This window comes from Rhinichthys klamathensis, unplaced genomic scaffold (assembly GCF_029890125.1).
Source record: "Rhinichthys klamathensis goyatoka isolate OS25496 unplaced genomic scaffold, OSU_Roscu_1.1 h1tg000222l_1, whole genome shotgun sequence".
NCBI classification, from domain to species: Eukaryota; Metazoa; Chordata; class Actinopteri; order Cypriniformes; family Leuciscidae; genus Rhinichthys; species Rhinichthys klamathensis.
Genome location: NW_026606746.1, coordinates 1147843 through 1158971, shown reverse-complemented (window position 1 = coordinate 1158971; position 11129 = coordinate 1147843). Strand labels below are relative to the sequence as shown.

The 11129-nt window shown below is 34.7% G+C and overlaps 2 protein-coding genes across 2 annotated transcripts; both read right to left on the bottom strand.

The window, feature by feature from the left end:
• Positions 1 to 976: 976 nt before the first annotated feature.
• LOC130097653 (sialic acid synthase-like) lies at positions 977 to 6848 on the bottom strand. Its single transcript, XM_056264591.1, has 6 exons — positions 6613 to 6848; positions 5800 to 6015; positions 5376 to 5475; positions 3737 to 3891; positions 3233 to 3499; positions 977 to 1209 (listed from the first exon to the last, which is right to left on the bottom strand). Exons 1-6 carry the CDS (start codon positions 6742 to 6744, stop codon positions 1000 to 1002), a joined length of 1080 nt encoding a protein of 359 aa, XP_056120566.1. The 5' UTR covers positions 6745 to 6848; the 3' UTR covers positions 977 to 999.
• Positions 6849 to 7680: 832 nt separating this feature from the next.
• LOC130097611 (bifunctional UDP-N-acetylglucosamine 2-epimerase/N-acetylmannosamine kinase-like) lies at positions 7681 to 9909 on the bottom strand. Its single transcript, XM_056264527.1, has 3 exons — positions 9825 to 9909; positions 8505 to 8621; positions 7681 to 8415 (listed from the first exon to the last, which is right to left on the bottom strand). Exons 1-3 carry the CDS (start codon positions 9901 to 9903, stop codon positions 8180 to 8182), a joined length of 432 nt encoding a protein of 143 aa, XP_056120502.1. The 5' UTR covers positions 9904 to 9909; the 3' UTR covers positions 7681 to 8179.
• Positions 9910 to 11129: the final 1220 nt, after the last annotated feature.

Sequence of the window (11129 nt, the reverse complement as noted above, 5' to 3'; positions counted from 1 at the left end):
TTGAATTCCATTGAATTTAATTGTATGCATTCTGCCATAACAAATTAATACATTTCTATCCAAATATCACTTCTGTCACTAAATATGGAACCTTGAGACTCAGACCTTTCTGACAATATGTGTTTTGTCAAGATTAGAAAAGGTTTTGATAATAAATTATGAAAGATGATGCCCAAAAGGGGAGGGGCCTAATAAAAAATACCGTTTCTATGGTAACGCAACGTCCAATTTCAAAACGGTTTTCACAGGATAAATTCTGAGTTCGTAAGCTTTCAAATGATACCTAATTTATGATAACTACTAAAATATGTGATATAATAATAATAAAAAATTATATATATATATATAATATATATTATACTTTTTAGAGGACTTCTTACTTTACTTTTTAAAATATAATTTTATCTTTTTTTTATTGACAAATACTAGATTATGTTTTATTATGAACTTTTAGCACTAAAAACCAAAGTTTCAATTATTAAAAGTGTGTGCGTCGACTTTTTGTGACAAAGGTCAGAAACTCCTGAAATGACGTCGATTTTTTGAGGCGCACTCTTGTCATAAATTCATATATTACTGTTCATTCATAATTTGTAAGAAAAAAACAGCGCTAAAATATCTATTTAGGAGTCTTAGACCTTTCCAGCGATATATAGTTTGTCATGACTAGATTAGGATTTAATAGTAATATAGTGAAGTAAATTTAGTTTGCCCGTATACGGGCAGGTGACAGTTAAGGGGTTTAAATAATACACCAAGAGAACTGTGTGGTACTACCATGGAATATATCCCAAAAAGAACCGTGGTAGTAATACCTTGGCAAATGTCCAATTAAATTGGTAATGCATATAAATAAAACCCTTTACCTTTTTGATTCCATAATTTTAAATTATTACCTTTAATTCATTTTAAAAATGAGACAGATTTCCATGTTTCCATTTTATTTTTTATTTTATTTATTCAACAGTATTCAAGAATCACATGCAGAGACAGTTTTCCTCAAGCTTTGGCTTTTTTGCTATAGTTGTCGACTGCATCCTCAGTGATGCTCTCATCCTCCTCGAAATCTATCGTCACTTTCTTTCCCACCAGCTGGAAGATGTCTTCTGGAGCTACACCCTTGGGTTCACCTACTTTCACAGCCAGCATGTCAAGGGTTAGTTCTGTACCTTTCGGGATGGCGGTCTTTGCAACCACAGACTTCCCGAGCTAGAAATGAGTGAAAGATGGAGAAGAAGAATTATAGGAATGTTCTGACAGAGCAGATTACTTGAAGACAATGTGGTTGTGCTGTTCAAAACATAACATCCCACTGACGTAAAAAAAAAAAAAACATTTCAGAGGAAGCAAAGTTAAGAATGAATGGAGGCATATGGGTAGCAAACAGATGCATTTGATGGTAAAACGGAAGAAAAGTTAAGACAGGAGGAAATGGGGCAAGACCAGGAATGCAACATTAGAAGGAAAGAGAATGGAGTTATAAAAAACTGATGGAGTTGGAGTAGGGGGTAAAGAGGAATGTGAAAAACAACAGAGACAGAGAGAGTGCTATAGCACACCTTTTCTCAACAAGTCACATGATTTGAGGCATCATATCTGCAGCAAAGTGCTGTTAGTTATCAAGAAATAAAACTAAGAAAAAAACTTTAAAACAGTTTTCATTAATTGAAAAAAAATCTGAGATAAAATATTTTAATGAAAAACAAATGAGAATTAGAAATGAAAATGAAATAAGTTCGAAATAGAAAATAAAAAAAATAAGTTGCTTATTTTTAAGTTGCATTTTTTTTGCCACTTCCCTTTTACAACATTTCAAATCCCTCAGTTCTCGCCATCTCCGAAAAGCCAAGCCAATGTTGATTCTTGTTTTATTACGAGCTCTGTTGCGTTCTCTTTTTGCCAGCAGACTCTCCTCTGTTCAGCATTTGTTTAAAATGGGTGATTCTCCGGAGGTTTGAGATTTAGCATGCCCAGTGTCAACCTTTTCTCGGTCGTTGTGACAACTAACCTCTGAGACAACCCCACCATAAACCCGTCAAAGTAGCCAGAGCAACTTTTCTCTATTTACAGATATGATGAGAGACACACGGGCGAGTGACGCATGTACGCAACTTCTCGCGAAAACCATCCGTAACGTTTTCCGTCATCATTCCGGGATGACAACCGGCTGGATGTACATTATTCCGCTTATTACAAGGCTACTTGCCACATAAGTAAATAATTAGACATGAAATATTGATCTGAGTTTAAATATTTTATTAGGTCTTTAAATGCAAAGCCTCCACGGAGAGAGCAGTTGTTAGCGCGGCAAGTTCAAACTAGATGGACATCTAAGAGATACGGTACAGTCATACCACTTATTACACAGCATTTCGCCACATAAATAATTATGGAGATAAGAGATATTGATTTCAGATTTAACTGTTTTAAAACCGTACCTGTTTGTATCTTATAATTCAACAGAGTACAAAACAATAGTCGTAAAAAGGCAGCAGCTGCGTTTGTATGAAACAAGAGAGAGCAAATCCATGATACTGGATGGGATAATTAAATAACTGTACACAAAATATTGATTTGACTGAGTTTTAATATTTTATTAGCTCACCAAATGCAAAACTTCCACGAAGAAAAAACGTTCCTAGCAAGCTTTTAGCGCTGTTGACTTCAGTAACCCGGATGAGCCTGCGTTATCTGTTTTTTAGCGGTTGTTATCTGGAAATAACATATCGCTGGATGGTGCAATTGACCAATCAGAATCAAGTATTCCACAGACCCGTGTAATAAACACTTATAACAGGTTTATCATAGTGAATCAGAGTAAGACAAAAACTCATTTTGGAAGAATTATTGATGATGTATTGACTCGTTTAAATTTTGTTAATTTTGTTTTTAAAAAAGTTACATGGTGTACCTTGAAATAAAAATAAATGAAAGCTAAATAGAATATTTAATAAAAATGACAAAATACAACTAAATTATTAAAACAAAAAATTTAAATATAAAAATGAAAGATAATCCAAATTATTAATAAATACTATAATAGGGAATAATTAATACTAAATTGACACTGAAGTGGCATCATTTTTGATGCCACTTCAGTGCATCAAATTCTGAGCAATAATTCTGAGCAATTCTGAGCAATAGTAATAGTTACGCTTGCCTCTTAACGCCACTAATTGACATGTAGACATAAAATGAAAAGGGAATGTATTCGAACTGGTTCTTATTGTACCTTATCATGGCATGGCACCTCACAGGGCAGCATGCGTTTCAGCCCAGTGCCCAAAGCTCTCTCCACAGTGCGGATGGATCGCACCAGCTCCGCCAGCTCATCCGGCACCAGAGATGCCTCATGATCGCTGCCCTTCCAGGTCTTGTCCAAGGTCACGTGCCGCTCCACGACCTTTGCTCCCAATGCAACTGCCCCCACTGTGATGCTGATTCCGCTTTCATGGCCTGAGTAACCAATGGGAATGTCAGGAAATTCTTTTTGATATTCCTGTAGGTTGGAAAAAATAATACATAATTTTACTTTATGGTTATGCAAGATTCATTTATCTAATCATAATTATATAATGTTTAATTTAGCTAATGATGTAATTATATAATGTAAGGTTTTAAACTTTCAGGTAGGTCATGAAATGCAGAACATAATGATTTTGATGTTGATACACATGCGCTGTACTTGGATTACATCAAATGTATTTTTGAGAGTACATAGAGCTGGTTTCTCTACCGCGATAACCCGCAGGTTGACGTCCTCAGGTTCCAGTGGATATGCGCTTGTGCACTGCAGGATACAGAAGTTTTGGTTGTGTTCCTTCACGGTCTCGTAAACGCGCCGCATGGTCTCCATGGACTGCATCCCACTGGATACAACCATAGGACGTCCTGAACACACACAAGCATCAGAAGTTAAATTAGTTTCATAATAAGTATTAAGAAAATGTAATATACATGAATTAGCATATAAATCTCTTTACTGTAATTTAATGCATCAGCTGAATAAAACTATCAATCTGTTTAAAAAAAAATTATATGCAGTTTTTAAATATGTGTGGAAGGGTTGATGTTTAAAGTAAAATTTAAGGGGTTTTAATTAATACTGCACATTAGGGGTGCAATATTGACAAAAAATTATATCCGGATTTTGTTGATAACACTAATGCTGAGTGTGCTTTTGTGCTGGTACCACATCTGGTTTAGGGCTGTTGTGGACAGCTGACTCACAAATTCATATTCTATGGGGTGGTCAGTTCACATCAGTGACAATATTTGCCACCTTAAATTGATTTCCACGGGCCTTTTACCTATATACGGGCATTTTTTTTTAATAAAAAGTGATGCATACATCTAATAAATGTATGTCAAATTCTAACATTCAAATTAAATTAAATTAGAATAATAACACATTATTGGGTGGTTTACAATCAATTTATAAACCATTGTCAACAAAATCCATCAGAAGTGGCACCCATTTTCTGCTCCTACTCTCTTCATTTCATGTGCAGGAGTGCATAATATGCTGTCGTAAATGTCATGTGAACAAGCAAACCCGCAAAGAAAGAATAATAAAATCATATAGCACTAATTAGTTTTAATTTGGTAAAAGTATTTAGAAGTCGAAGTGTCATCTAAAATTGAAGACCTCTCATAAATAAAAATCAGACTTTTTATGACCTTAGATTTTAAGACTTTTTAAAGATCCACGGGAACCCTGGAGTGGTAGTAAAATTAAATAGTAGCAATTTTATAATTTTACAAAATCTTATTGTTTGTGATAATATCAGTTTATAATGAAGAATTTGTCTTTTAGTGTGCTAAGAACACAAGACAAAAAAGAGCTTCATCAAGAGGTGATTGTGAAGCACATTTTAGAGTTAGTGATTTTGATCTTTCAGCTTTTTCTGTAAAAGCAGTTGATAACGAATAATATACCAACCAATATCAGACGTGTCCTACTTCTGCACAATTTAAGTTACATTTAAAAATATGGATAAAGATGAGTCAAACATGTAATCATTGAACATCTTGTGCTTTACTATCTGGTGATTTAATCTTGGTAGTTTTTTTTTCTTTTCTATTTTTCTTTCTCATGTTTTTTTTGTGTTTTCTTTTTAGATGTAATATTTATTATTGGGTAATGTTTTTGAAAGTATTTTTTTATACTATATTATTTGAAATGTACTTTCTTTTAGGTGAGAATTTTTATTGTATATGTTATTGCTGATGAATGTTTTAGTTATGTTATGTGTTTTAGTCTCTCCTGCCCAGGAACTGCAGATGAAATGTAGCTCTGTAAGCTAATTCTGGGGTAGTCATTGACTGCCCATTGTCCCTGTTAAAATATAAAATAAAGAAAAAACTATGGAGACCTTTTTGCGCAGTTTTCTTGAGGTAGGGGAAGTTGTTGGTGTCTCCAGATCCAACTTTGAAAAAAGGCACATTGAGCTCATGCAGGAATTCTACAGCCATCTTAAAGACAGAAAAACACATTTTTTTTACATGTGCCATTGCATTCTTGATAAGTACTAAGTAAATGCTGTGGTATACAAATATAGTTTAGTGCCATTTATCAAAGTACCATGGTACCGCTACCGTAAGGGGCAGCTGTGATCATAACATGACAAACGTGATGTAACAATAGTTAAAACAATAATACACAAGACATTTTGGAATTGCATTACATCACTATTTGATGGGTTCGGCAGGCTCGTGTCTTCTTTCCTAGCTAACAGTAAGCCTAAAGCCAAAAAACAAACATATGAAAATAATTTGCGCATGCGTTCTGGGGCTCACCTCGTCCATTCCTGACGCGGTGAAGAAGATGCCCAGTTCTCTGGCGTACTGCTGCAGCTCTCTGTACTGCTCATGACTGAACTCGAGATGGCGCTTGTGCTCTCCGTATGTTTTCCCCCAGGAATGTTTGGAGGTGTACGGCCGCTCCAGCGCTTTCTTGTTGAATTTATACTCCAGCTCACTCTTCTGAAACTTCGCACAGTCCGCCCCACTGTCCTAGTAGAGGAGAAATAGTTCCATACAATGAAATAATATCAGAAAAGTGAAACAACGAGACCTTAAATATAAAGATGAGAGAGAAAAAAATGAAATGGTTTTATACAAAAATAAGAAAAGTCAATCTAAAAATAACAATTTCTGCTAATATGGTGGATTATTAAAACATTTTTATTTTTTTATTCAACAATTCCATTATGAATGGAATTTACAGAATGCACTCATGGAGTAGACTAGTATCTTTCGGAAAAGAAACTAAAATCAGTATCATAACTCATTTCACTGTTTATAGCACCTGTATCTATAATGTGTAAAAGATATGTTAATGATTATTATTAAACTGCTTTATATGTAGAGTTATGGCTTAAAATACTCTACGACAAACTTCCGAAGTGTGAGGAAGTGTTTTGCCTTCTGAATGATTTGAGATGAAGCATTCTGAATGATCATTTCAGGAACACTGACTGCTGCGAATTACGTTTAAAAACTATTGCAAACACTAACTAAACAATTCCCGAAACAATTATTTAAATTCACAGGCTTACAGCCAATAATAAATGTACTATATCGATTTTGATAATACAAATCCACTCTTACCTTAACCATCTTGATCATTTGCTTGGCTTTTTCAATGTCTCCCTGATGATTCTGTCCGATTTCTGCAATAATGAAACACGGGTTGTTTCCTCCGATCATGCGACCGGGGCATAACTCAAATTCAAGAGGCATTTTAAATCCAAGTGCAAAAACACGGCAAAAAAATCTACAGAAATGACAGCGGGTGAGTCGTCTCACTGCTTTGGTTACACGCGTCAAATGCCTCGACGAAAGAGAACGTAGAACTTCCGGGTTCATTTGTGCACACGCCCACATTTTTCGAAATAAAAGACCTTATCTTTTCGCTTCAATAGAAGTCCTGAACTTTTTTATTATTCATCTTTTTGTGTTGTTTTGTTATATATGTGATGTTTTAACATATAAAGTAAGTTAAACCTACTAAAAATCGCATTCGTATTTTAGTCCAGTGATGCATTTTGCCACATTTTGTAATCTGTGCTGTTTATGGTTTCTTTGTATATTTCAGAGTTGTATATTGTGTATTGTATAATTGTGAAGTGTCTGCTTGGCCAAATAACGGAAAATGAATTTTTGTTCTGTTTTTGCAGAGGTACAGAAATCGCTTACAGCTCAACATTTGCTTCTAGGTTGCTCCGCTCAGGATATTAACGTTACAAGCATAGGAAACCCAAAAGGCTACACAAATAGGTCTCAATACATGTGTAATTATGTAATCAGTTCAGATGACCAATTGTATCCAAATGTTTATTTGAGTCATTTGAGAAGGACGAAACAAGATAAATGCGCTATATAAATAAAACGTATTATTATTATAAATGTATAAAAGAAAGAAAAAACATACTAAATAAAAAATAAACAAAAACAAAAAATATATACTTCTAATTCTAAAACCATTATTTTCTTCATGTGCAAAGCAAAACAAACAGAATAGTTTTTGTATATTTAAATAAACTAATATAAATATTTCAATATTCTGCAGATATCCTTCAGTTTATGCATGTATTATGGGACTATAATATAATAAATCAGTTCAATGGCCATAATAAGAAATTGTGTGTTTATTGATTTAATGTACATAATGTAAATTATTTTACAAGTTCAACTTCTGTGATTCAAAAATAAAATATTAAATTAGAGTAAACAGACAAACTTCTTTCAGTTATTCATACAGGTAGGTTGAATGAAAACTAAACATATGGTGCTGAAGACAAAAAAGGATTGGCAACAGATCAACATACAGTAAGGCGCAACGGAGAACATGACTGTCTCCATGAAAAAACACAAATAACAGAAAGCAAGACAGAGCAGGTCACCATAGCAGCTTCTCAGTAACAAATACCCCTTAGTTCCACCGTTCAAATATTAAATAAAAACCTTACTTCATATACTTAAATTATTCTTCAAAATTACACACCTTTCATCAAGCATTTGATCCCAAATAATAAAAACTAGTAAAAAAAAATAAAAGCTTTTTCTCGTCAGGCTTAAAAAGCCACTATGATCCTATGAGCCACTATGACGTAACAGATGATTGGCCCTCGGTCGTTAAGTCTGTAACTGACTGGTTCCTGGTTTTCGAGCTCCGTCAGTAGGTACGGCGTGTGGTGTAGTCCAGTACCATGCTTGCGGCGCCCAGCAGGGCAGGATCCTCCAGCTCAGACATCATGATCTTGGTCCCCTGTGCCGAGAGCAGAGCGCGCTGACTGATGACCTGACGAACTGGATTCTCATAATGCTCTGCCAGGACACCAGACAAAATCACTAGAGACGGGTTGATCATGTGCAGGATGTTCACAATGCCCAAACCCAGAGCAGTACCCGCTGTCAGGGAAGAGAAGAGAGACTATTAGTGCTTTTCTTCACCACAAGCCGGCCCGAGAATAATGTATGTACTCGGATGTGCGTCCTACCAGTGTGAAGTGCGCTCTCAGCTTTGGAGTTGCCGAGGCGAGCAGCATTGATCAGATGAATAGCATTCACTTGTTCTTTGTTATTCACAGTCATTCCCTCCACCAACAGCAAGTCCTCTGTCATCAAATGTGAAAGAAACATGTGTCACATTTTACTTGGAAATGCATTTGTTGCGTACAACTCTTCTTTTAAATCAAGGTTCAGTGTTTATTAGTTTTAGGAAGCAACTTTGTATCTTATTAACTCGAAATTAAATGACAACAAATATCATATCATATCATATATCATTTATATAATAGGCCTATATCATATATCATATCATAGTTAATATATAATTTCCAGTCCTCATAAGGTAGCAAAGGCTAAAAAGAAAATAATGTAAAATGCAGAACAGTGATTTGTGGGAACAGTTGTAATTCATTTTAATCCATAAAATTCAGTGATTTTGGTGTTGTTGTTGAGCAAATTCATTTAAATACAAATCTCATAAAATATTTTAATTAATAAATATATTCAGTAACACTTTACAATAAGGTTTTATTTGTTAAAATTAACTAAGATTAATAAAGTATTTTTCATTGTTAGTTCACTTTTTTTTCAACATTTACAATGACATTATACATATTATATAATATTAATAATATAAAATCAAAATGTATCTGTTAAAATTATTTACTTGATTTTTTAAACTAGCATTAACAAAGACTAATAAATACTGTAACAGATGTTATTGCTCATTGAAATGTTATTTAATGCATTAATTGGACCTTTTTATAAAATGTTGTTAACATAAATTCAAATAGTGTCACTAAAATAAAACAGACTTCCAAGAACCGTTTTCATTATTTTGTTGAGACAAGCTTTAAAAAAAAAAAAGGTGTTTCTACTTTTACTCCAGCATGCAGTGCGATTCCTCTCTCAAATCAGGGTAGGTCAGTTTTTGTTTTTAAAGAATGAATAGATAAAGGCTTTTGGAGAAATTTCAAAACAGAAATACAAAAGCAACATTTTTGAGTGGGTTAATGTTTGGATGTTAAGCTTTGGTATGGTAAAAATGATCATACAGAAATGTGAAAAACAACAGTGAGGGATTACACCACTGTTAACTGTGACGTTATACTGACCAGTTTAGTTGTTCACTGCCAACTGAAAAGGAAAAACTGTGACAGAGGGTGAGGCTGTTAAGCCTACTTAAGCGCAATTATTGGTGTTTGTGTGTGTGTGTGTGTGTGTGTGTGTGTGTGTGTGTGTGTGCGCGTGCGTGTGTGTGTGTGCGCGTGCGTGTGTGTGTGGGGGGGGGGAGTTTGGGGTCATCTCACCGTCATGGAGTCTCTTGGCTTCTCTCTGCAGGGCGAGACCAGATGAGTAGGCTTCTATGCAGCCGTGGCTGCCGCACATGCACTCTGAGATTTAGCATGCCCAGTGTCAACCTTTTCTCGGTCGTTGTGACAACTAACCTCTGAGACAACCCCACCATAAACCCGTCAAAGTAGCCAGAGCAACTTTTCTCTATTTACAGATATGATGAGAGACACACGGGCGAGTGACGCATGTACGCAACTTCTCGCGAAAACCATCCGTAACGTTTTCCGTCATCATTCCGGGATGACAACCGGCTGGATGTACATTATTCCGCTTATTACAAGGCTACTTGCCACATAAGTAAATAATTAGACATGAAATATTGATCTGAGTTTAAATATTTTATTAGGTCTTTAAATGCAAAGCCTCCACGGAGAGAGCAGTTGTTAGCGCGGCAAGTTCAAACTAGATGGACATCTAAGAGATACGGTACAGTCATACCACTTATTACACAGCATTTCGCCACATAAATAATTATGGAGATAAGAGATATTGATTTCAGATTTAACTGTTTTAAAACCGTACCTGTTTGTATCTTATAATTCAACAGAGTACAAAACAATAGTCGTAAAAAGGCAGCAGCTGCGTTTGTATGAAACAAGAGAGAGCAAATCCATGATACTGGATGGGATAATTAAATAACTGTACACAAAATATTGATTTGACTGAGTTTTAATATTTTATTAGCTCACCAAATGCAAAACTTCCACGAAGAAAAAACGTTCCTAGCAAGCTTTTAGCGCTGTTGACTTCAGTAACCCGGATGAGCCTGCGTTATCTGTTTTTTAGCGGTTGTTATCTGGAAATAACATATCGCTGGATGGTGCAATTGACCAATCAGAATCAAGTATTCCACAGACCCGTGTAATAAACACTTATAACAGGTTTATCATAGTGAATCAGAGTAAGACAAAAACTCATTTTGGAAGAATTATTGATGATGTATTGACTCGTTTAAATTTTGTTAATTTTGTTTTTAAAAAAGTTACATGGTGTACCTTGAAATAAAAATAAATGAAAGCTAAATAGAATATTTAATAAAAATGACAAAATACAACTAAATTATTAAAACAAAAAATTTAAATATAAAAATGAAAGATAATCCAAATTATTAATAAATACTATAATAGGGAATAATTAATACTAAATTGACACTGAAGTGGCATCATTTTTGATGCCACTTCAGTGCATCAAATTCTGAGCAATAATTCTGAGCAATTCTGAGCAATAGTAATAGTTACGCTTGCCTCTTAACGCCACTA

Excerpts from the sequence above, each read along its gene's own strand:
- LOC130097653 (XM_056264591.1), bottom strand. The coding sequence starts at position 6,744 with ATGCCTCTTGAATTTGAGTTATGCCCCGGTCGCATGATCGGAGGAAAC. Across the intron at positions 3,500-3,736 it reads TCAACCTGCGGGTTATCGCG|GAATATCAAAAAGAATTTCC; the intron begins GTAGAGAAACCA and ends TCCAACCTACAG. Across the intron at positions 1,210-3,232 it reads AGGTGCCATGCCATGATAAG|CTCGGGAAGTCTGTGGTTGC; the intron begins GTACAATAAGAA and ends ACTCATTTCTAG.
- LOC130097611 (XM_056264527.1), bottom strand. The coding sequence starts at position 9,903 with ATGTGCGGCAGCCACGGCTGCATAGAAGCCTACTCATCTGGTCTCGCC. Across the intron at positions 8,622-9,824 it reads AGCCAAGAGACTCCATGACG|AGGACTTGCTGTTGGTGGAG; the intron begins GTGAGATGACCC and ends ATTTGATGACAG. Across the intron at positions 8,416-8,504 it reads TGAGAGCGCACTTCACACTG|CGGGTACTGCTCTGGGTTTG; the intron begins GTAGGACGCACA and ends CTTCCCTGACAG.